The 25,518-nt window shown below is 57.3% G+C and overlaps 1 protein-coding gene across 1 annotated transcript; it reads right to left on the minus strand.

Moving 5' to 3' along the window:
* Positions 1–1,223: 1,223 nt before the first annotated feature.
* SEMA4F (ssemaphorin 4F) lies at positions 1,224–24,948 on the minus strand. Its single transcript, XM_035134533.2, has 14 exons — positions 24,727–24,948; positions 7,769–7,920; positions 7,363–7,422; positions 7,064–7,162; positions 6,597–6,690; positions 6,181–6,300; positions 5,918–6,060; positions 5,490–5,665; positions 4,628–4,769; positions 4,292–4,514; positions 4,088–4,200; positions 3,373–3,530; positions 2,937–3,001; positions 1,224–2,794 (listed from the first exon to the last, which is right to left on the minus strand). The coding sequence occupies exons 1-14, from the start codon at positions 24,863–24,865 to the stop codon at positions 2,169–2,171; spliced, it is 2,310 nt and encodes a 769-aa protein (XP_034990424.2). The 5' UTR covers positions 24,866–24,948; the 3' UTR covers positions 1,224–2,168.
* Between the last annotated feature and the right edge of the window lie 570 nt (positions 24,949–25,518).

Consider the following 25,518-nt stretch of genomic DNA (forward strand, 5'->3'; position numbering starts at 1 on the left):
GAGGCGAGGAAGAGAAGCCGCGCAGGGCGAAGGGGGTTGGATTCGGAAGGAAAGGCGGAGCCGGAAGTGGCTCCGAGGCAGCCCTAGGATCGCTGTCATGTGACGCGGGCCTGAGGGGCGGGGCTTATGCTCGTTGCTGCGCCTTCTGGCCGGGAGGTGGAACTGGGGCGGTGAGGTGGGCGGGGCAGCCTGACCCAGCGCCCTCTGCAGGAGGCGGACCGCTGGAAGGGGACCCCGGAGGACATGTAGCCCAACCCCCGGCAGTGTGGCTTTTCCGCTTGCGTTCTCCGCCCCGCGGGAGACTCCGTGGGTCGACCCTCGAGGAAACAGCAGAGGCAGCGAGCAGAGCTCAGCGCCTCTCGCGTGACTTGGGAGAAAAGTCACCCCCCTGTTCTGGGAGGGAGGAGGCAAGCCCAACTGGGAGGGGCTGTTCTCTGGGGCAAAGGGCTACAGTCTTTCCGCTAACGACAACCAGGCCAGAGTCGCACCCTTGGTACACAAAATTGTGTAACAGCAGCAGCTTCACCCCGGGAATGGGTGGGGTCAGGAGAATAATCGCTGCATAAACATGCAGGCCTTATCTGCAGAGGTTGTGTGGCCCTCTAGCAGGGGTCCTCTAGATTGCCCTACATGATCCGTGGGGGTCCGCTTCTGAATGTTCCACTTTATGTGGAACCTGTGCAGAGGAGGGCAACCAAGATGATCAAGGCTCTGGAAACGAAGCATTACAGGGAATGCTTGAAGGAACTGGGTATGTTTAGGGGGTGGGACTAGATGACCCTTAGAATCCCTTCCAACTATGCCAACCAGGCAGCTCTGGTGAATTTAAACAATTGGGCACAAATGCACTTCAGAGCAGGTGAAGAAACATGCCCCAAGGCAGGCAGCTTGGAGACAGACACAAAGGCTCTCTGAAAGGTTGCAGAGCAGGCAGGCAAGGGGTTGCTGTGGCAGGACCAGGCAGGAGGGTTCACAGCCTAGGCTCCCCCCTGCAACTTGGCTTGTGTGGGATTGTGGCCAGGCCAGCAGGGGGAGGGGTACTTTTAGCACAGGCCACCCCCACCCCCACTGGCCAGGCCACCCCTCCTCCTGCTAGTTGGAACTAAAAACATAAGCAGAGCCTGGCCACTGGCCCACCTGGAGCAGCATCCTGTTCTCACAGCTGCCAAGCAGCAGCCTGTGGGAAACCAGCAAGCAGGATTCGAGCACCAGAGACACTGTGCTCCTCAGTTTCATCCCTTTTAATAAGTCACAAAACCAAGAAATTAAAACAACCAAAATACAACAGTAGGAGAGCACAACACCCGTTTCACAGAAAGATGGTCCCTGGTACAACTTCTTGGGAAGCAAAAACCCTGTGGGACATCAAAGGGGGGGGGGGAAGAGGCAGAGATCCAGGATATGAGATCAAAGGGGGTACACATTTGGCCACATTCAAAAGGTGGGGAACCACAGAGTCTGTGCCCCTCCAAGACTGAGCAGGAGGGAGGTATTCCAAAAGGTCCTTTGCTCCCACATGGAGCATCCTTCACATTTATCAGTCCGAATCTGCTAGGAGGAGCGGGACAGTCTGACTGCCTTCTTCTGTCCAAAGAGCAGATGCAGGGATTGAAATGGAGGTGGGTGGTGAGGGGAACAGGTCACCCCCCCCCAGTAAACATTCCAGGTGCTGCCGCTTCAACTGGCAAGGGGGCTCCATGTGCCAAGGCACCGCCCCTCACTGGGCATTTTGGCACGTCCTTCACAGCAGGTCCCAGGGCCAGGCACTCATGGCCCCCTCGGGCAACATGGCTGAGCCTGGCAGGCTCGGGCAGAAGGGCCTCTGCAGAGAGGGTGGCAGGCAGGCAGGCAGGCAAACCAAACTTTCCAGTAAGCATCACTCAGGCAGAGTCAGGGGCTTCTCCAGGCCCTGGAAACCAGCCCTGCAGCCTCTCTCACAGCTCCCTGCTTCTCCCTGGCCACCAGAAAGCCAGGGGGACCCTCTGGCCTCCCAACATGGGAAGGAGTCACTCAGCCTGCCCTTCTGCTAGGAGCAGCAGCAGCCCAGAAGGCCCCGAAACAAACTTGCCCCAGAGAGATCTCAGCAGCCTGGTGCAGTGGGGCAGCCAACCTCCTATGGCAGCCACTTCCAGAGAGCCAACCGGCAAGAGTGAGCAGGACGCCCCCTTCTAGATGGAGGTTTCGTCGCACTTGGCCAAGGGGACCCCTGCCAGGTAGATGCGGGCCTGCTCCGTGTCCAGCTCGTTGATGTAGAGGTGGGGGTAGCCATTGAGGCTGCCGTTCTTCTTGCTGTTGGCCAGTGGGTGGCGCTCATCCTCGGGGGAGCTGGGCGTCTGGGGTTCGTGGCTGCAGCTGGTGGTGGTCGACTGCATCAGGTCCAGCCCATTCCGCTCGCGGCAGATCAGCTCCCGCTGGAGGCGCTCTCTCCTCCGCCGCTCGTGCACAAGGAGGCAGCCGCTGCTCACCAGGACGCCCAGCACAAAGCAGAGCACCCCCACCAGGACACTGTAGCTGCGCTCCTCTGAGCGAGGGGCACTGCTGGCCCCCGGCCCACCGGGCACCAGGCTGTAGGCAGCCACCACCCCGCCCACCCCTTTCTCTGTGCAGTGGCAGCTGTACTCGCCCAGCGTGGCTAAGGCCGCCGTGAACTCCAGCCCATCCCTGCGCAGGACGTAGGCAGAGGTGTCTTGGGAAGGCATCTGCCACTCGCAGCTGGACCAGGCAGACTGTGGGACGCAAGGCAGGACCACGCGGGCAGACAGGGGGGCCAGGATTTCAACCACCGGGGCAGCCTCTGTCAGGGAAAAGGCAGGCGAGGGAGTCGGAGGGCAGCAGGAACTCCACCGAAACCACCTTTCCCCCTCTCCCGCCCCACAGCTGACTGTCAGAGAGAACTCCCCAAGCACTTGCTCTCTGCAGGAGAGGGTGGGACGCACCTGCAAGGCCTTCCTCCGTGGGGCACAGCGCCAGCACCTTGGTTGCAGTCACATCTTGGACCAGGCTGAGGAGAAGAAAAGGGGGAAGTTGCTGAGCAAAGCAGCTGGGCAAAGAGGCAGCCTTCCAAGAGGCCCAACACCCAATGAGCCTCCTGCTTTGAGAGTTTGTGGTTTTATATCTTGATTTTATCTTGTGAACCTCCCTGAGACCCCCAGATATAGGGCAGTATATAAATTCAATAAATAATTATTATTATGTCTGTGGTGGCCTCCCCAATCCCTACACCTGGCTGGCAGCAGAATCTGTCCCTCCAGGCTCTACCAACTCCAAGCAGAGGTGCCCCTGAAGCTGCTCCAAGGAAGGCCGGGCCGGCTGCATTGGGCCCTGGCAGCTCTGCTTTCGCAGCTGGGCCCCTAAGCCCCCACCCTCACTCACCCAGCCTGCCCGTGGTGGTCCCTGCAGGCCCCCCGCTCCCTGCTCCAGGCACAGGCCGGGTCTCTGGCCAGGACACACTGCTGGCATGTCCTGTACGTGGCGCAGGTGGAGGTGCTGATCTGGGTCACTTCGCTGTCGGAAGCCACAAAGAGCCAGTTCTGCAAAGGAAGCAAGAAGAGAGTGTTGCTCATGGGGAGGGAGGGAGGGGGTCTGCAAAGATTCATGTGGGGGAAAGGTCCATCGGGGGCACAGCATCTCCCACATGAGGCAAATGTGGAGCAGCCGCCCCCACCCAAGTGCTGTACTGCCCATTCTGCAGACAGCAAAGCAGAGGTGGGAGAATCAGGAGCTGTTCCCTTTCGAAGAAGGAGGGAGGGGCAGCTTTCCCTGTTCACTCACACAGCCACCACCCTGGCTGTTTGGGGAATGGTCCTTCCATGGCAGTTCGCAGCCCTCCCCCCCAAAAAGCTGCTTTGGCAACTGGTGAGCTCCCAGTTCAGCCTCCCACTGTCTGGAAGGGACCACGAAGGGCTGGACCCTCAAGAGGAGCCAGGCTCCACCCCCTCCTCCAAAAGGAGGGCAAAGAAGGTCAAGTCCAGCCCTCTTGGATGGGGGTCTCAGGGCCAGAGAGAAGATTCCACTGGCCCTTGTCCCCCTTGAGCCTTCTGGGCAGCAGAGGAGAGCAAGCTCCAAGCCAGACCCACCAGCCACTCACCTGGTGGAGTTGCAGATTGCGGATGGGCTGAGGTACAGCAAACAGCTCCAGGTCCTCTATCACCACGGAGGCTTCTGGCCTGATCCTGACCACCTTGTGCAGGTGTCCGTTCTCTGGGGGAGCAGAAGGGCAGTTCAGCCTGGCCCCCTCCAATACCTGCCTCCCCACTTGGCATGCCCACCTGCTGCCCAGCCACCTCCTCACCTGTTCCCAGGTACAGGACATCATGCTCCTGCCCAGAGAGTGCCTTGACCCGGTGGGCAGCCAGCCGGCAGTACTGGGTGTTCAGCTGGACCAGCAGCGGAGAGCCCGGCAGCGGGTGGACAGGCTCGTCCATGAGAGGATGGTCACGAGCAAAGGTCAGGACTCGGTCCGGGAGGGCCAGTGTGGAACCGATGCCCTCCAGCTTCAGGCTCTTGGTGACACACTGAGGGGAGGGGAGGAGAGGATGCGGGGCTCAGGATCGGGGGGGGGGGGCTTTGCTCAAGCCCAGGCGACCCATCACCCAATGCAGCACCCCCCCCCCAGGGCCTCACTCACTGCCCCCGGCCGCGGGTCAGGAACATCGTCCTGCATGACACTTGTCCACTTGTCGCAGTCACGCCGGAACTCCTTGAAGCGTCCACCCATGGCCCTCTGGATGTCGTGCAGGCTGTAGGCGCAAATGGCGCTCCCCTCCTTCCTGAAAGACACCAGCAAGGCAGCCTCACTCAGGGGGCGGGGGGGGGGAGTTGACCCCTACTCTGCCAGCTGAGACAGCACACCCCCCCACCAAAGCAGCCTCCCCCCTGCCAGGCCAGCCATTCTGCCACTGGGCTTCCCCCTTTCACCTCCAACTCGGCCCCCAATGAAACTGGCTGGGAAGGAATCCAGGAAAGATGAGAGCAAAGTCCTCCATTATGCAACCCAAAAATGATTATTTGAAAGGAGCAAGGGTTGCCAGTTGTGTGTCACAGTAAGTGAGTGGAGCCCCCATTTCCAAGGGCTGTCTACCTCTGAAACCCCTTTGCTGAGCAACAAGCACAGGAAAGGGGCGGCTGGCATTCAGGTCCAGCTTTGGGGCTTCCCCTCTGGCCTGATCCAGCAGCCAAGCCCTGCAAAGGTGCCCTGCCACTCCTTCCGCCTTCCAGAAACAGACCCAGCCAAGTCCTGCTCCTCCCTCTTTAGTGCTGGCTGCCTCTGCCAAGGCTGGCTGGCACTGTGCCCAGGTGTGGCAGGCAGGACAAGGTGTCCCAGCAAGAGAGAAGCAAGAGCCCTTGTTGATGTTGCCGCCTCACACCCCCCCCCCCCCAGAGCATCCACATCCGGGCAGAGAAAAGCCTGCCTGGTGGAGCAGCCCAACCTTCCCTCCTACTCTGCCCCCCTCCAAAGGGGGCCTTGCCATGGGTCTCGCCTCCCTCACCTGTGGGCTGCAAAGATCCCATAGAAAACGGTGGCGTTCCAGTTGTCTGAGGACAAAGTGACCATGTCCTTCAGGATGCCAAAGACAGAGCCGCTTTCGGGGTCTGAGCAGACCAGCTGCGTCTTCAGGAAGGTTGTCCACCTCTTCTGCAGCGTCTTCTGGCCTCCCAAGTCCCCCTGCAGACAAGCGGGCAGAGAAGGAGGGGGCAATGCAGGCACAGCAAGGAGCCCCCACCCCAGCAGACATTTTGGGTTGGGGGAGATGGTGCAGGGGGACTGAGCCAAGGTGGTTGTGGCAAAGAGTGGAAGGCCGGCTGGAGTAGGAAGTGGGTCAAAGCCCCATAAGGAAGGAGGAAATGGGTCTTCCAGGGAAGGGGGGAGAACCAGCTGAGCACCAGGCCTCAGCCCCCACCTTGTCAGGGCACTGACCTTGCAGACTCTGGCTACGCGCGCAACCTTGACTTTCTCGTAGAAGTCATACTCGCGCGCAGTCTCCGTGAAGAAGAAGTAGATCTTGTCATCTTCACCGTTCTCACTCTCCCGCACAAAAGCCGAGGCCACAAATTCGGGATCTGGCCAGCGGGAGAAACAAGCAAAGCTCCATGCAAGGACTTCTCCAGCCCCCCTGCCAGACCCTCATCCCAAGACACCACCCTGCCCAACCACAGCAGCTGCTCCCTTCGCTGGCTCACCGTTCAACCAGGCCACGGAGTTTTCTGTTCGGATGAACTCTGTAGGGTTCCCTGTGGCTCTGGAGATGATGGGCTCCGTGGCCAGGAAGTTGTTGACTGTGGCTGCATACAGGACACCATCTAGGGGGCAAAGAGGCATAGCAGGAAAGCGGGAAGGGCCACCTCAAGGCTTCATAGATGGGGGTGCAAGTGCACCCCAGCAGAGCGGCCAGGCTGAAGGCAAAAGGGGAGGAGCCAAGAGGGGCAAAGGCCAGGGCAAGGAGAAGCCAGAAGGGCAACTGGACGAGGGCAGGGAAGGATCAGGCCCCCACCCCACAACAGAAGCATAAACAAGGGGCTTGGCACTCCCGAGGCACCTGAGGTGGCCCAAAGCTTGTGGGTGCTGCACCTTCTGCCAGACGCCCCTCCCTCCATACCTGCCATGATGGCTGCAGATGGCTGCAGGGGCTCAAAGGGGCACCTCCCCCGTCCGCTCTCCTGCCGCTCCACAGTGTGGAAGTCTCTCACTTTCTGCAAGAGAGGAAGGAACCCCCCCCCCCCGGCCATGTTGTTGTTGTTTAGTGGTTTAGTCGTGTCCGACTCTTCGTGACCCCATGGACCAGAGCATGCCAGGCACTCCTGTCTTCCACTGCCTCCCGCAGTTTGGTCAAACTCATGTTCGTAGCTTCGAGAAGACTGTCCAAAGCTACGAACAGCCATATCTGCATGTGAACAGCATGGAAAGGGTTGTGGGCCCCTTCCCCCCCCCAAAAAAACCCCTCCAGCAGGTGCTAAGGGGTTTTGCAGAGTTGCCCCTCCCCAAGGCTGAAAGACATCTACCCCAGTCAGAATGGAAGCAATACAGACCCCCCCCCAAGACGCAGACACACAGGCAGCCACTCACAATGTAGCCACATTGGGGGCTGAAGGCAAAGGTCCCACAGACAAAGAGGTGCGTCCGGTTGGCAAACTCCAGGATGCGAATGAAGTTGTGGCATTCGGCCTGGGAGGCAAGAGGGAGGCAGCCGTCAGCCGGGTGCGAGAGGGAGAGACTCCAGGGAGGGGAGCGCTCTGGCCTTGGGGGGAGCCTTTGGCTCTGGCTTTGTGGGGCTCCAAGATATGGGCCTCTCCACAGCAACACTCAGAGCCCCCAAAGAGAGAAAGAGGAAGAGTCCAAGGGTCGGTCCCCCCAGCAGCACTTACCTCTTTTTTCCCTTTCAAGGTGCAAGAGATCTGGAGATTCTCAGGCACATTCCAGGCTATCTGGAAGAGAGGGAAGAAAGGCCCTGAGGCTTCCCAGTGGCCATTTCCCCCTTCCCCACCAGGGGAATGCGGCAAAGAGGACTCTTCCTGCCCCCCCCCCCGTGCAGCATCCTCACCCAAGCAAGGGGGAGGCAGGCAGGGCCACCCTCTGATGCTCCTGGCCCAGCAGAGAGGCGCCTTGGCCAGGATGGCAGAAACACCCCCCCCAAAAAAACCCACCGCCTTGTCCTGCTAGCCCCCCCTCCAATTGCTCCCTGCCCAAGTGACAGAGGCAAAAGGAGGGCAGGGGCCATGGGGCTCCAGCCCCCCAACCATCCCATGGGGACTCGGCTGCCACCCAGCTCACCTTCTTGGCCCCCTGACTGATGGTGCCCACGGGCAGGGCCAGGAGGGTGTCCTTGGCTCCCACGTAGAGCGTGTGGGATCGGGGATCCACCCGGAAGGTGCTGTAGTTGGAAATGGCCTCGTGAGAGAAGCGCTGAACCAGCCCCTCCACCTCTGCAAAGAGAGCACCCGCGGGTGACTGGCCGGCACACAGCACCCAAGGCACACGCCAGGCATGGGGGCAGCCAAAGACATGCAAGCCCCCCGCTACTGCCAGGAGGGGCCAGCTCTGCCCCCCTCCCACAACGCAGCATTGGAGAAGGAGTTGGGGGGCAGCAGGAGGGCCTCCTTTAGGCCACCCCCCTCCCATGTTCTTGAGTGTTATTGGGGTACAGTTCTTATTTTGACTTTCTTTTTTAGAGAAATTTATTCATTTTCTAATAAAACACATACTGTACACATAAAACACAATATAAAAATAAAAAATACAATACTACAAAAACATAAAACCATTAAAAAAGGGGGGGAAATTGTTTTTACTCCCAAATTTCCCTTAACATTGTTATTTGGACTTCCTCAATTCCCCCCTCTCTGATTTTCAATTTTTAATCCTCTTTAATCCTACGGGACCGCCTCTCCTGGTATGCCCCGCAGAGGACCTTAAGGTCCACAAACAATAATATTCTGGAGATCCCGAGTCATAAGATGGCTAGATTGGCCTCTACTAGAGCCAGGGCCTTTTCAGTACTGGCCCCAACCTGGTGGAACGCTCTTTCCCAGGAGACCAGGGCCCTGCGGGATTTGTCATCTTTCCGCAGGGCCTGCAAGACAGAGCTGTTCCGCCTGGCCTTTGGGTTAGACTCAGCCTGACCCCTGTGTTTTTCTCCCTCATGGCTTGGATTTATGGCCTACTTGAAATGAGGCTGCACTTTAAATTTTAATACTGTATTTTAATCTGTATTTTAACTAATTGTTTTTATGTTTTATTGTGGTTCTGTTGATGTCAGCCACTTATGGCCTACTTGAAATGAGGCTGCACTTTAAATTTTAATACTGTATTTTAATCTGTATTTTAATTAATTGTTTTTATGTTTTATTGTGGTTCTGTTGGTGTCAGCCGCCCTGAGCCCGGTTTTTGACTGGGGAGGGCGGGGTATAAATAAAAATTTATTATTATTATTATTATTTAGTAGTTCCATATACAGTGGAACCTCGGTTTATGAACACCTCGGTTTACAATTTTTCGGTTTACGAACGCGGCAGACCCACCTGGAACGGATTAATTCACTTTCCATTACTTTCAATGTGAAAGTTCGCTTCAGTTTATGAACGCTTCAGTTTATGAACAGACTTCCGGAACCAATTGTGTTCATAAACCGAGGTACCACTGTATCATAACTTCAATTACATTTTTATATACCGTAACAAAACTATCTACAGTAATTTCAATCAACAAAATCAACTGCCTCTAGCTCTAAGCCTATAACCTCCTCCAAGATTTTCCATCATTTTAAATTCAAATAATAACACATTTTCCCAATTATAATATTTTATACTTCTCTACTTCTCTTACCCCATTTTTTAAATTACAAAACCTCGCAATCAGAACCTCCTGCTTGGCAGGGGGTTGGACTGGATGGCCCTTGTGGTCTCTTCCAACTCCACGATTCTATTATTCTGTAATTCGGCAAATCCCTTATATCCCATCATTTCATTACCTAATATTCTAATATTTTCTTATTTACTTTAATCAGCCAGACTGTTTTCAATCCATTTTTATCAATTAGTAACATAACCTTTTATTTTCACCCTACTCCCACTCTAGAATGTCTCATAACCCAACAAAAGATCTTTCCCCCCTGCTGCCCCCTACACCAGATCCTTATTTTGACTTTCTATATTGTGATATTTTCTGGGAACTGCCCAGAGACCTCCAGGTATAGGGCAGTATAAAAATTCAATAAAAATGAAATAAAATAAACGGTGACAGCAAGCATCACCTCCAGCCTTTGCCCTCTCAGGATGCAGGAGAGGGGCCCCAGCCTGTGCCAGCTGCGCCCACCCAATGGAAGCCATGCCTGGGTGCCACCTGCCCCATGTCCAGAGCTGTCCGGGCACAGAGGCAGTCGCCACACTCAGCGCCCACCATTTGCAGTCCTGAACCACTTGCAGGGTTGCCTGAGCAGCTCAGCCACAGCCTCTTATGCCAATGGAGGACCCAGCAGGTGAGAGTCCTCTGGCCACGATGAAGGGCTGCCGGCTGCCCTCCCCTCCTGCTGTGGGGCCTGGTTCTCAGTGACTGGCTGGATGTGGGGCACCACAAGTTCCTGCTTGACAGCAAGACTCTCCCCCACTGTGGGGTGGGGGTCGCTGGGGTGGGGGTCGAGAGAGGGGGCCTCCTGAGGAATGGCTGGGCTTTTGTTGCAGAATCAGCCACTTTTAACAGGATGTGCTTTAATTGCTGCTTTCCTTTCCTTTTTCGCATAGCAGCCGGTGGGGTCCCTATTTTGCTATCAAAGGCAAAGAGAAAGCCCAACAAAGAGAAGGCTGTTGGGGGGCAGTTGTCAGGACATTTCTCAGCCCCCCCCCCCAAGGAGCAGGAAGAAAAGGGGAAGGGCTGCCAGCAGGAAGCTTCCAGTAAAGATTAGGCTGACCTTTGGCAGCCACTTCTCAGCAAACATCCCAGGAGGCTCCTGGCAGGTGATGGGCGTTGTGGGAAGGGCCAACAGAAAAGGGCAGCGGCACAGAGGCTGCCTGCCAGCCGCCTTCCAGGACTGCCACCCAGGTGGGCAGCTGGTGACACTTGCAGAGCCCTGAACCTCCCAACCCTCAGCTTCACCGGATGCCCACAGCTCCCAGGGTTAAGAGAAAGAGAGGAAAAGATTGTTCTGCTGCCCACGTTCTCCCGGCCAGGCATGGCTCTATGCCCCTCTTTCGTACCCCACTTCCCTTGCCTTTTCCCTAAACAAAAAAGTCCTTTCCTCACAGGAGAGTCAACCTGCCCTGTCTCCCCCCCCCAGCTCTGCAATATTTTTGAGGGGAGACAATCAGACCTTCCTTCAATTTCCTTGCACCCCAAAGGCCACTGCTCCCCTCCCGTTTCTGTGCATGCAGAAGTGATGCAGACAGACCTGCCCCTCCCCATCTTACAGGTTCCAGTGCTGCTGCAGCCAGTCAACTGGTGGGAATGGGGTGGCCTGCCCCCCACCCACCCAGCCCAGGCACTCCTTTCATGGGCCCACTCCAGAGGATCAAAGGTCAAGGTAAAGGACCCCTGGACAGTTAAGTCCAGTCAAAGGAGACTGTGGGGTGTGGCACTCATCTCGCTTTCAGGCCAAGGGAGCTGGTGTTTGTCCACAGACAGCTTTCTGGGTCATGTGGCCAGCAGGACTAAACCGCTTCTGGCGCAACGGGGCCATGTGACAGAAAGCAGAGTGCACAGAAATGCCGTTTACCTTCCTGCCGCAGTGGTACCTATTTATCTACTTGCACTGGTATGCTTTCAAACTGCTTCCTTGTCAGCACACAGAGGCTCAAGGCTGAGGGCGGGTGGGGCAGCCTGTGAGGGAGCTGGCGCCTCTGGGCCTAGCCTGGCAGGCATTGTCTGAGCACAAGCACGCAGAGAGCCACAAACAATCACATCTTTTGAGAGCAGAAATCTGAAGGAGCAGCCAGAGGCCAGAGCAGCGCCACAGAAAAGCTTCTGCACTAACCGCCTTGCTGAGAGTGGGGGAAGAGAGGCAGGGGCAGCTGCCACCATCGTCCCCGGCCAGGCCAGATGCTCCGCGGTGACAGCAGGCCATGGCCGGAGTGGCATGCAAGGTGGCAGGCAGAGCCAAGTCCCCCAAGGCTGGGTTGGCAGGGAGCACCAGTGGCTCTGTAGCCAGGCTGGAGCTCAGCCAGCAAAGCCTTGGGCTGGGCCCACATTCTTCTGGCTCAGGGCTGAACGCCCCAGCCCAGGGCCCAGGCACAGAAAATCCCACATGGCCACCCAAGGCAGGAAACCATCTTTCTTCATCTTGTTTTGAGCCCACCCCCAGAGCACAAGCCACGGGGCTCCCAGGGCCAGGGCCTCCCTGCCTCGCCATGCTGCCCCACGGAAGTAGGGCCCCTCTCCCAATCTGCCCCCACCTCCATCCATCCTCTGCATGCCACCTCTGCCACCAGAATCTACCACGTGAGTTAAATAGCCTTTTTTTTAAGAAGCCATCGAAGTTGCCGAGAACTACAACAGCCCCTCCCATCTAGTCCAGCATCCTGTTCTCCCAGATCCCTCTGGAAAACCCACAAGCAGGATGTGAGAACAAGAGACTTCTCTCCTCCCGTGGTTTCCAGAAACTGGCAGTCAGAGACATTACTGCCTCTGCCTCCTTCCTCTTATCTTTTTGAATCTTCCAACATTCAGTTTCATTGGATTCTGTCCCTGGTAGCTGAGGAGGAACATACCGTGTTTCTCATATTTAAAGACGTAGCCATAAAATAAGACGTAGCAGGATTTTCAAGCATTTGAGAAATATAAGCCACACCCCAAAAATAAGCCATAGTGGTAGGCGCCGTTCTGGAGGGCGCCAAGGAAGAGGTGAGGCTGCCCGCACCTCTCCGGTCACCTCTGAGCCTCCAGGGGCCAGCAGCAGCAATGCCAGCTGCGGCAGGAGGAGGAGGCTTGCTGGGTCAGCACCCAGCAGCGCCATGCGGAGCACCCCGAGCCTCCAGGAGACGGCAGAAGGAGGAGGCAGCTTGCCGGGTCGGCACCCAGCAGCGCGTGCAGAGCGCCCCAACCCTCCAGGACCCAACGCTCCTGCTGGCTTGGGGCTTGGAGCGCGCGGCGCTGCTGGGCGCCGACCCGGCAGGCCGCCTCCTCCTTTTGCTGTGTTGCTGCTGCTGACCCAGCAGGTTGCCTCCGGAGCCCCGACCCGGCGGCGGGACACAGCAAGAGCCGCAGCGCGCGCCGCTCCGAGCGCTGACCCAGCGGGACCCAGCAGCGTGCCCTGCTGAAGCGCATACAAAGCGCCCACCAGCGCAGCATCAGCCAGTTCCGGGCGCCGAGCAGCAACAGGAAGAGGAGGTAATTTTTTAAAAAAATAAGACACCCCCGAAAATAAGCCATAGGCTTATTTTCTTGAGTAAAATAAATATAAGACGGTGTCTTAAAATATGAGAAACATGGGTAGTCACCAGGGCTAGGAGCCACTGAGAGCCCTCTCCTCCTCCATGAATTTGTCTAATCCTCTTTTAAAGCCCTTTACAAAAGGCCTGTGATGGTGAAGTACAGCCATTGCTGGAGTTTGAAGTCAACAGAAACAGATGGAGAAAACTAACAAAAGGAATTTCAACAGAGATTAAATGTAAAATTCTGCACTTAAGTGGGGAAGAATAAGCCGATGCACAAAAAACAGGCAGGGTGGTGTCATCTGGCTGATAGAATCAGAGAATTGGGAGGAACCTTAAAGGTCATCCAGTCGTATAGAAAGGATCTCAGGGTTTCGAAGGAGACCACAAGTTACAGAATGAGTCAGCTGCAGGATACGGCAGCCCAAAGGCCTGACGCAGGCCTGTCCTAATGGACCCACTCACTTTCGCTTTGCTTTGCCATCTCACCTAAAGGGCCTTGTCTAGGGCTGGACAAATGGGAAAGTGTCCAGAGGACGGTCACAAGGATGGGGGGGCTGAAGACAAAATCCTGTCTGAGCCAAGGCCCTTTCGGAGGGGGGGGTCTGTCTTGCAGCAAAGGGGCACCCTCCCCACTGCAACCATATCATTGGAGGGGGGGGGTTCTGGTACTGATCCCCAAACTGAGCCAGTGAGAGACCAGGGCCCAGAGGAAGGCAGGCAGGTGAAGGAAGAAGTGGAAAGAAGAATCAGTAGATATTGGGAGGGGGGTTCCCACAATGAGGGAAGGAGGGTCCCTCACAAGGTGTTCTGCTCTGCTCGGGGGCCACCACCCCACAACAGAAGCAAAACCAAGGGGCTTGGCACCCCCAGAAGCACCTGAGGAGAGCTCTAGAGCTGGAACGACCCAGTGCATGTGGGGCTCCCCTCTCCTTGTGTTCCCCCCCATCTTGCCCCACACCTGCTTCTCAAAGCCCCTTCAGCTCCAGGAAGGGCCGTCTGAACAGCATGGGAGGTTGCATTGGGGGGGGGTTAAGACTCACTGGAGACAAAGGGAGTTGCCCCCGCCCAGGCAGGAATCAGTGCCAAGTCCGCCATTTCAGTAGCCTTCAAGTAACCACTGAGCCCCCCCCCCTGCACCCCCCTCCAAGCGTGTGTGGGAAGCACCAGTGTGGGAACTTGATCTCTGTGGGTGATGGTAGTTCCCTGCAGCAGATAAGGCAGCGGCTGGCTTTGCCTCGGAGAAATCCCTGCCACTAATTAAAGGGGAACCTCCGCGGCTGCAAGCAGTCAGGTGCCGCACAACGGGCAAAGCAGGGCTGGGGGCTCTGGCGGTCCCATAGAGGCAGCCCCACAGCCCCCAGGGGGGACCGTTTCAGAGCAAAGGGCCCTTCCCCACTCCAGGGCTGCACTGCTGATGCCAGAGGGAGAGATTCTGCGTCCAGGCTGCCCAATGGAGGACATGCAGCCCCAGAGAGGAATCAGGCCCCATTCCTCTTGGCAGAGTAGGCCAGGCAGCTGGAGGGAGTGGGGCCAAGGAAGCAGCTCCCCTGCCAGATGTGCCAGCCCCCCACCCCTCAAGACCACCCTCTGACCAAGGGAAATGGGGCCCAGGCACTCCGCAGTGCCAAGAGGGACTCCCCACCCACAGCCCCGCCCACCCGCCAGCGGCTTGTTCCTGGCACCTGGGCGGGCCCGCAAAGATGCCAGAGGACCAGCCTCCCCCTGAGGCCTCTTGCCGGCTGGGCTCCTCCCTTCTCTGGGATTGGCAGCCGCCACTTAAACTAGCCCCAGGCCACAGTCAGATGCACAGGCCACATCACTCCGCCTAGGCAAGAACGTCCCTGCCCAGCTGGCCAAGGAGCAGCACCCGCCTGGCCACTGCAGAGGAAGGCAGAGGAGTTGCCCCTTCTGCAGGTCTGGGGAGCAGGGCACACCCCAAAGCCATGGGAAAGGGGCACCCAGAGACCCTGCAGCCCAGGACAAGACCATCAGCAGCTGCCAGGAGGGTCGGCTGAGATGCCTGCCTGGGCCCTGCAGGGCTGCTGCTGCCTGCCCGTGCTGAGCTACAGGGTCCCCAATGCGTAAGACTTGGCTTAAGGCAGCGTTCCTACACTGAAAGGTTTTACCTCCCTGCTAAAATCTATTGATGTACAGAATTCAGTCCGTTTTGGCTCCTTATTCTGCAGGTATTTGTGGTTCCCTGTGCAGCACTGTTCAGTGGCTTGCCTAAACCCACAGCCCTGGAAACCTGGCACAGGCCCCCAGCCATCACAAGACACACTGCCAGGCAGTGCCCAGGAGACGAGCCTGGCTCTGAGTTGCAGAGGGAGCCAGTCAACTTCGCACAGAAGGGCGACCCCTTCCAGTCCCCACTCTCCAACACACGTGGGGGGAGCAAGTAGTGGGGGGATGCCTGGGTGGGGCCCCATGGAGGGACCCTCCACTGAAGATCCCCCCAAGCAGCCTGCAGCCTCTTTGTCCCCAGAATCCCCTGGGGGGCTTCCTTGGTGGAGACTCTTTGCTGGGGGAAGCCTGAGTCCCGAGACCCCCAAACACACCCCAATAAAAACCATCTGCCACCCCCTGCAAGCTTTTCTACTCCGCCTATGAGCTGCAGTCACCCCCTCTGGAGCCTGTATGGGAGGAAGGGGGCTCAGCCCCACCCCAGAGACGCTTTTGAAGTGGCTGGGGGTGCCATTCTCTCCGGTTTCCATGGCTGCCTGCTGATCATCCTCTGGTGCTTGGGATGTTGCTGTCTTAAATACACGTTTTTGTGCCCCCCCCCACCCTGGTATTCCAGAATAGGAGCTGTCTGCAATTCTCTCAAAATAAAACGCATGACCCTTCCCACATCCTGCACGGAGCCCGACCTGCACTCTCCCTTCCCACCTTTTGCATAAGACTTGGCTATGGAGACGCCTGTCGAGACAATGGGGCCCCTCCTTGCAGAGGCTGGTCAGATCAGGCAGGGTAAGGGAGCCATCCTGCCCCAGCCCAGGCCCCTTTCGGAGCAGCCCAAGGGGAGAGCCCAGCTGGGCACCCCAGAGATCCTGGCCTCCGCCCTCTTGCAGCAGAATCCCAGCACTCAACCTGCCCTTTCCCGGCAAGCTGCTGAGCACCCAGCTGGATGTGGCCCCACATTCCACGGGGGTTGAGCTGCCGGGCGGCCCCTGCACAGCCCCCAGACAAACACCCCAGTGTGCTCCAGGGGCAGGAGGCCAAGGCTAAGGGCCTCAGGCACAACACAGAGACAAGGCAGGCCGTGTGTGACCAGAGGCCGGGGGGGGGGGGGCAGGGCAGGCTCCCCAGTCGGGTGGGAAGCGGCAGAGTCTCCTCTGAAGAGAAGCAAGGCCTCACCCCTGCCAGGCATGCAGCCTCTCCCCACTGCCCACTAACCACAAAGCCTGGCCAGCCTTGTTCCCTTTTAGAGGACACTGGGCACCTCAGCTCAGCTCTCCCGCCAGACCCGAGGGCAGCTGTCCTGGTTTCTGGGAGGCAGGACAGCCCTGATACGGGCAAGCCCTTGCCAAGGGACCTGGATGCTGGCTGGCTGCAGATGTGAGGGTGCCAGTCTACATGCAAGGAGTCCAGCGTAGAGCCTGCAAAGTGGGGGCCCCTAAAGACATCTAGCCCTGGGGACCCAAACACCCAGGGTGATCTTGAGATGGAGCATGAACTCAGAGAGGCCTCCCAAGAAGGAAGTGCTGCAGCCATGGGCAATTTCAATTAGACCAGCGCAGGCCGTGTGTGACCAGAGCACACCCTCCATGACGGTCTGCTAGAATAGCTGGCCAAGGAACCAACCAGAGACAGGGCAATGCTGGGCTTAATCCAAAGTGGTTCCCAGAACTTGGTGTGGAAGTGAAACAAAATAAAAAAATTCCTTCCAGTAGCACCTTAGAGACCAACTAAGTTTCTCATTGGTATGTGCTTTTGTGTGCATGCACACTTCTTCAGACACATCTATCAGGTATCTGAAGAAGTGTGCATGCACACGAAAGCTCATACCAAAATAAAAACTTAGTTGGTCTTTAAGGTGCTACTGAAGGAATTTTTTTATTTTACTTCTTCAGACAGACACACTGAAACAGAAGTCACCAGATTGGTGTGAAATGTTAGGTGTTGTTGAATGGACTGAGAACAGTAGCCCAAGTGGTCTCCCATTCAAGATAAGCATCAACAACAGACTTCAAAAGAAGAAACTTTCCCCCAATGAGGGGGCCGTTAAAAAGGCCATATAAAAAGGGTCAGATTGCTATGGAATGCCTGGGCGTGTTTCAAAGCCACAATAATGAAAGCTAGTATCTGCATATATCTGCAGATCAAGGAAGGCCAAGAGGATGCCAGCATGGTGAATGAACAGAGTCAGAGCAGCTTCCCCGAGAAATGAGGCAAAAAGGGAACACACACTTTGGCCCAAGCCTCTGGCCCACCTGAGAGTTCTCAAAGAACAAACATGTGAAATGGCTGATCTGCAAACAAAAAAATGTCCCTTGTCCCTCAGATCAGCTTCCAGATCTGAGGACTCGAACATGACCAACACACACTGTAAGAGAGAGGGCTTGCAGAGAGCAGCCCACTCTGCTTACTTCCATCAGATGGGAGAGCAGCAACGTCTGGGAGGGAAAACCAGGAACAGGAAGGGTTAAGAATGGTCCAGGGCTCTGCAGAGTCCTGAAGGCTCAGCTCCAGGCTGCGAGAAGGGAAGCAGGGGTGGAGCTAGCTTCAGCAGGGACTGGAAAGGAGGGAGTAAGTAGAACGGCACCTCAGGAGCCTGTTTTGGGACCACGCAGGACCCATAGAGCAAGGAGGAGGGGCGTTTGGATGCCCAGTCTTAAAAGGAGGGTCAGAGCCCACGAGACGCCATTGTGGGCTTCTGCCCCATGCAGAGCAGACATGATTTGAGACATCTCACCACTGTATATAGCATGCACAATAAAACGCTGAAAATCCAGAGGATGTGTGGAGTGCTTACTCGGGAGTAGCCAACACCCATCTGTGATAGCAAGCCCACAATCTTTTGATGGCTACCCCAAGGGGAGAGACCTGGGAACGTGGCAGCATCTAAATCGGAAGAGAGAGATGCCAAGGAAGGATTGGCACGCGTGAGGGGAGCAGCAGAGAGCAAGCTGCAGCCAGCACCCTGCAACTATGGAACGGCTCAAGCACCAGGTAGGCACCCGGGCACAGGGGAAGCCAGGCTTAGTGAACCGAGCAGCTCTGAACACAGCCAAGCCGGAGGAGCAGAGGCTGGACAAGCAGAGAGGACACTCAGGAGGGCTGAGGAGCTGATTGCCGCCACGGGCCAGCACTTTGTAGGGCGACCCTCAGCACAAGCTGGCTCTAAGGCTGAGAGGCATGGTGGCGTGGAAGTGCAGGAGGCTGAGAGGCGAGTCCGGGCAGAGGGGACAGACGGAGGGGAAAGGCAGCGGCCACAAGTTCCCATACAGTCCCGGGGAGGCAGCTGCAGCCCAGCACAGACCCCTCCAGCCAGATGTGATGCAGAGGGACAAAGCCCGCGCGCGGGTACTTTCAAACGCTGACGCGGGAAAACAGAAGGAAGGGAAAGGCGGGAGATGCCTTTACAATGCACCCAGCCACTTGGTGGAACACTGCCCCCCGAGGAAGGAATGGCGAGAACAGGCAGGCACAGACACAAGCCTGGATGCCAGATCAGGAGGGGAGGGGCCAGGCGGAGCACCAACAACTGAGCCCTCCTGTAACACCCCACAGCACGACAAAGAGATGGAAGTGAGTCTGCAGCTGCCAAGAGGCCAGACCCAGGAGACAGTCGGGCTTCTCCGCAGGGGCATCAGCAACGATTTCCTATCGGTGGACTTGGCTAAGCAGAATCAGATGCCCATTTTCCCAAGGGAGCTGCCCATGAGCATCTTGACCATAGGCGGCAGGGAATTGCAGGAGGGTGAGGTCACGCAACAGACCCCCTCTCGGAAGATGACAGTGAACAAGCACTCAGAAGTGCTAGCTTTGGACTTAATGGACAATGACCCTGTGGGCAGCCAGCGCCAGGGAGATCTCACCTTTGGAGATGCAGACGGCAAGGAGCACTGCAGGAAAGGAGGAGAACACCGAGAGAGCGCAGCCACTGTGGCCATCGTGAAAATAAAAGAAGCCGAATCCTCAGAGACGGGGATGAAGGAAGAGGAACTGAGCAAACTCACCAAAGAGGACACTTTTACCCAGAACATAGGGAGGGACTTGAGGGAGGAAAAGGGGGCAGGGGAAGGGCTTGCAGAGAAAGAGGGGTTACTCTTTAGCAATGGAGCCTTGTATATGCCCCAAAACTCCCTCAGAGGGAAGATTCTCAAGCAATATCATGACAACCCCGCGGAGGGGCATGCAGTACACGTCTTCACGAGGCTCACACCCAGTAAGGCCAGTCTTGGGCGAAACCCCAGAGCCTTCCCAGAGCAGGGGGAGGGGGAGATTGGGGGACCACCTATTGAGGCATGGGGTGAGAGGAGGGAGACAGTACCCCAACAACTGGATGGAGACTTGGCAAGGGGCAATGAGGCTTACAAGGAGGGGGCAGACCATCACAGGGGACTGGAGAAGGTTTTCCAGGGAGGGGACAGGGTATGGCTGTGGTCAGAAGGCCTTCCCATGGGGGGAAGGGGGAAGAAGCTGGCACCCAGAAGGCTGGGGCCCTTCAAGGTTCTGACACAGATCAACCCTGTCACCTTCAGGGGGGAAGTACCTACAGCGAGAAAGGTCCATCCCGTGGGTCACAGGTCTTTGCTCTCACGCTTCAGGGAAAGCCCAAGGTTCAGAGGACGTAACACTCATCCAACACAAGACCCTGACAGGAGGGAGGGGGAGGAAATCACACAAAAGACACTAGACAGAAGGGTGGAGGGAGAAGGCAGCCAAGAGGTTCCAGAAAGAAAGGAAGAGGAGGAGGTCTACAGGGCCACAGCGAGCCCGGGCTCCCGAAGGGGGGAGGGGGGTTAAAATGTCTGATGGCTAGGCAGGGCACTCCTGCTTCCCAAAACGCGGAGGCACCTACGCACACCATGCAAGGGGAGGGCCGCACACTGGAACTGTACGCTCCTTTCTCCCACAGATCCGAACCACCACATGTCAGTAGCACAGGGGACACAGAGGGGGAGGGCGATCCCAGGTGGGGAGCTTGGGAGACGCAGACCCAAGGAGCCCTCCGGGAATTGGAAGCAATTGTCCAGAGGGAGGAGGAGGATGACAACGGAGGGAACTACACGGACCAGCCACCCAGCACCGACTGGGAACAGGATTTTACACACACTACAGCAGAGGAGGAAGACCTGTCAGGCTTCCAGCCCTCTTTACAGACATCAGACCAGGCAACCCAGGCCTCAGAAAGGGGGGAGGGGGGAGCCTGGAGGGGGAGTGGATGTAAGAGAGAGGGCTTGCAGAGAGCAGCCCACTCTGCTTACTTCCATCAGATGGGAGAGCAGCAACAAGTCTGGGAGGGAAAACCAGGAACAGGAAGGGTTAAGAATGGTCCAGGGCTCTGCAGAGTCCTGAAGGCTCAGCTCCAGGCTGCGAGAAGGGAAGCAGGGGTGGAGCTAGCTTCAGCAGGGACTGGAAAGGAGGGAGTAAGTAGAACGGCACCTCAGGAGCCTGTTTTGGGACCACGCAGGACCCATAGAGCAAGGAGGAGGGGCGTTTGGATGCCCAGTCTTAAAAGGAGGGTCAGAGCCCACGAGACGCCATTGTGGGCTTCTGCCCCATGCAGAGCAGACATGATTTGAGACATCTCACCACTGTATATAGCATGCACAATAAAACGCTGAAAATCCAGAGGATGTGTGGAGTGCTTACTCGGGAGTAGCCAACACCCATCTGTGACACACACCAATTCTTAAAAAGAGATCCAGGAGGATCCTGGAAATTACAAACCGCTTGGCTAAAGTGGCGGAACATATTGTCAGAGACACAATGACCAAGCAGATACCGGTAGCAGAGCAGGCCAGGCAGAAGCAGAGCAGGACAGCTTCTTCAGGGGAAGCTCCTGCCTCCCAGGCTGCTCTTGGGGTTCCCTGAAGAATATCTGCAAGCTGATGGACAGAAAGGATCCAAATGACATCACACTTCAGGTGTCAACTACCTGCCAAAGACTCCAGAGGAAACTTGGAAGTTGTGGAGTAAGAGGAGAGGCCCCGGGTAGCCCAGGAACTGCTCAATAAGCAGGAAGCAGATTGTGGGAATAAATTCTCCAAAAGGAGGGATGTAGAAAGTGGAGTTCCCCAAAGGTTCATATTGGGACCTGCGCTTTTGAACATATTAATTAGGGACTCCAGGCAGGGGGTCAGGTGTGGGGCAAGTAAAGGGTCTCCCTGTTGTTTGGAGGGGGCTTGCATTAGGCACTAAATAGAAGCTCCTGTGGGAATGGGTCCTCCCTGGAGTTCCCAACTGGAGCTCTCCAGTATAGCAGGGCTTGAAGCAAGCGCTCAGCAGCTGGGAATCGCCCACAAGTCCTGCACGGGAACTTCCACTCACTGGCTGGCTAGCTGAACAACACACACACACACACCCGCCCCGGTCTGATTCAGCAGCAGTCAGGTTCTCCTGATGGTCTTATAAACCAAGCCAGAAGCAAGGGAGGAAGGGAGGGCATTGGCCATTGCACCTGCCCTTGCCCTCTGGCAGAACAAGGGAGAGGGATTCTCCTCCGCTCTGTTTGTTCCCCGAGATGTTTTGTCGTTTAGTCGTTTCCGACTCTTCGTGACCCCATGGAGCAGAGCACACCAGGCACTCCTGTCTTGCACTGCCTCCCACAGTTTGGTCAGACTCATGTTGGTAGCTCAATGCACAGAGAACGTCCCCAAGCTGTTGGGTTTCAGAGAAAAACAAGAACTGATCGCATCATCTGTGATTGCTGCTTCATCTTATGCGAGTTGAAAAAAAAAGTAACAGTCTTGAGCATTGGTATAAAAGCTTTAGTGTGCCAAGCACTTCCTGTATATCATCTCACTTAGCCATCACTGGGGTGAAGCGGGGAAGTCATGATGATGCCTGAGGCTACTTAGTCATTTCAGGCCAGAAGTGAGATTTGAACAAGAGACTTCCTTCTCCTAGGCCAGGGGTTCCCAAACTAAGGCCCGGGGGCTGGATGCGGCCCAATTGCCTTTTCAATCCGGCCCGCGGACGGTCCAGGAATCAGCATGTTTTTACATGAGTAGAATGTGTCCTTTTATTTAAAATGCACCTCTGGATTATTTGTGGGGCATAGGAATTCGTTCATATTTTTTTTCAAAATATAGTCCGCCCCCCCCCACAAGGTCTGAGGGACAGTGGACTGGCCCCCTGCTGAAAAAGTTTGCTGACCCCTGTTCTAGGCCCTCTGCCTTACATGAATTAGGGAGGAATGCGAGTTTCTAGATGCGCCCCCTGCCCTGGCTCCTGTCTGGAATGCTGTGAGTAGGACTAAGGGCCTCCAGGAGCATAACTAAAAATGCAGGGCAACTCAAGCAATCACAACCTGCAACAATGTCCTCAAGGAGGAAGCCAGAGCAGTTGCTGGGAAGGAACCAATTAGAGGACATAGCAGGACTTGTAAGGCACAGAGGGAACCAAGCGTCCTTCATGGCAGCCTTGGGCTCATGCAGGCAAAATGACCAGCGGCAGAATCAAGCCAAAGAGATGCAACACTTGCTTCAACTGCAGAACTCTTTGCTGCAGGATTTTTATATGTTGCTGCGCATTTACAGCCTGCCCTTCGCCATGGAGGCCAGGGCTGGACGACGAACAACACATTACAAGAAGCAAACTAGGCAACACAGAAATGTTACAGGACCACAAACGAACTTGAATCAAGAGGAGTCAGAAACAGCAACAACACGGCGATGAGAGGAGGGATATTCCAATCTCATCCTCCACCCCAAAAGGCCTGGACAAAAGGCACACTGTTACCTAACATGACATGCATACAGTAATAAGGGCAGGTGCCGCTGGGTGCCACCATCTCAGGGGCCACCAAGAAGAAGAGCCTCTCTCTCTCTCGTGCACACACACACACACACACATCCAGTGGAGCTCCCAGCAAGGCCTCCCTGCAGACCCCAACATCTAGGTGGGTCTGGACAGCTGTCACTGCTTCAGGTGTTTGGGAGCAAGTCAATGAGGGCTCTGCATGCCAAAATAGACACACACTTGTTACATTTGGAAAATCTTACTTAAAACATATTTAAAAAGCAAACAGAAACCCCATAAGCACTTTGACTCAGGCCCTCAAGCACAGCACCAACCAGTCTTGGTCTTGGTATAATATGTGCCTTCTGCACTGTCTTCAAGGGCAGCCCCACGTAGAGCACATTTCAGCTGCCATCTATTGAAGGTTGTGGATCGCTGCAAGTGGCTGGTGCAAGCCTTCCATAGCCGGTCCTGGACAGTATATGACAGGGGTAGGCAACCTAAGGCCCGTGGGCCAGATGCGGCCCAAACGCCTTCTCAATCCGGCCCATGGATAGTCCAGGAATCAGTGTGTTTTTACATGAGTAGAATGTGTCCTTTTATTTAAAATGCATCTCTGGGTTATTTGTGGGGCATAGGAATTAGTTCATATTTTTTTCCAAAATATAGTCCGGCCCCCCACATGGTCTGAGGGATGGTAGACCAGCCCAAGGTTGAAAAAGGTTGCTGACCCCTGGTCTAGGATCAAGCCTGTCATGCCTATTCCAGGAAGTCCTCCAGCAGGACCTGTGAGCCCTCCCTGCTTGGGATTCCCAGAGACCTTTGCTGGGCATCCCCAGACAGAACATGGCTGTCATGGCAGGAGCCACTGATAGTCTCATCCCCCATTAATTTGTCTTAATTCTATTTTAAAGCCCCCCCCAGTTGAGGATCATCACTACAGCTTGTGGCAGTGAATTAGAGTTCAACCACATGCTGCTTGCTCGCAATTTGCTGTTTTCAATCCTACATTCTGACCCACCCGCTTGTCAAAGTGCTGAATAACTGTAACCCCCCCTTTAAATTCTGCAACCATTCTTGCCCTTAGACCCTCCTTGGTTTACCTTGCACCTGGTCCACCAAAGGGCATTTTAAAAAGGTCTTCCAGGTTTTAAATCCCCCCCTTTTCCACGGCGGCCTCCTCACCGCAGCCTTTGCCCCTTTTCTGCTCGATTCCTTTAGCTCTCTCTCCCGCTGCTTGCTGCGCAGTGTTGCTCCAGCAAAGCCTGCCCTAGACGCGGAACCCTCCCCGTCCCACTCCTCCTCTTTCGGGGGTTTGAGAGGCAGGCAGGGGGCTCAGGGCTTGGCCCCAGGGAGTCGCTTCCAACGCCAAGAGGCCAACAAGATCTTGCAGGCTTGGCTGGCGGCCCGCAGCACCTCAAGCACCCCAGCGCTCCGGTCGGACCCTCGCCCATGCGGACTGATCGGGTGCCACCTGCCCCGGGACCCGCTGCAGCAAGAAGTGCCATTGCCGGGGGACCAGACGGCCGCCCCCTGAGCCCCGGCCAGCAGCCCTTGGTCCGCCCCCGCTGCCCCGCACCAGCTCCGAGCGCCGGGACCGGGCGAGCGCCTTCCCCGCGCCCCCGGCCTCGCCCTTCCGCGCCCAGCCGGGTCCGCGCAGCAGGGGACGGAGACAATAGCCCGGCTCTGGCGGGGCCAGCTGCGCCCAGGCGCGGGCATCCCCCCTCCCCTCCAGGCGGCGGGCGGCGGCGGGAACGGGCAGCGCCGCGGCTGCGGCAAAGGCGCTCGGGCATCGCCGTGCCAGGCAGGCGGGCGGGCGGGCGGGGCGCCCAGAGACGCCGCTTCCCCCGGGAGCGCGCGCTGCGCCTGGGCGTGCCAGGCAGACGGCGAGGGGCGAGGGCGGTGCCGCTGCCCGCCATCCTGGTCGCCGCGGCTAAGGCGGGGGGGGGGTCTTACCCGGGAAGAGGCGCGCGATGCGGGGCCGCGCGGCGGGCGGCGCCCCCGGGGACCCCGGCGGCAGCAGGAGCAGCAGGAGGTGGCACGAGAGGAGCAGGCGGAGGGGCGCCGCGGGCGGAGGGCGCCGCGCCAGCCCCATCCCGGGCGCAAGCGAGGCCCACCGAGCCGTCGGGGCGCGGGCGCGCGCTCGCTCGCTCCTGCTTCGCGCTCCGTCTCGCGGCGTCGGCGTCTGGTCCTTCTCCTTCCTTGCTCGCTCGCTCGCTGCCTGGGCTGCCGCGTGGCCCCGCCCACTCCCAGGTGGGGCGCTGACGTCACTCCGGTCCGCACTCCGCCCGCCGCGCAGGTAGCGTCGCCGGCAGCAGGATCAGGTGCGGCCGGCGGGGCGGGGCTTGGCGGGGTTGGCTCCGCCCAGGCAGAAGCGCGGCGCCCGAGGCCACGGCAGGCGGAGGAGGGCGGAGGAGCCTGGCCAGCGCCCTCGCTCGGGCCAAGGAGGCGCTGGGAGCGGGGCCCGGTCCCCTCCGACAAGCGCCTGCCCCGGGATGAGCCAGGGGGCCCGGAGCTTCTGCCCCTTTTCTGCTTCCCTCCTGCAGCAGGAGGTTCCATAGGCCCCCTGGCCTCCTGCTTTCCCTCTGGACGCAGCCGGCCCAGCCACAGGCAGGGGGAAGCACCGGCTTCAGGTGGCAAAAGCGCCTGCACTTCCGCCCCAAGCGCCCTCCTCTCCATGGGGCAGACGAGCAGCAACGCCCTAAGGAAGGAGCGCCCAGCAGGACTGGGCAGGGCGGGGGGGGGGGA

Source organism: Zootoca vivipara, chromosome 9, assembly GCF_963506605.1.
Source record: "Zootoca vivipara chromosome 9, rZooViv1.1, whole genome shotgun sequence".
In the NCBI taxonomy this organism is placed as follows: Eukaryota; Metazoa; Chordata; class Lepidosauria; order Squamata; family Lacertidae; genus Zootoca; species Zootoca vivipara.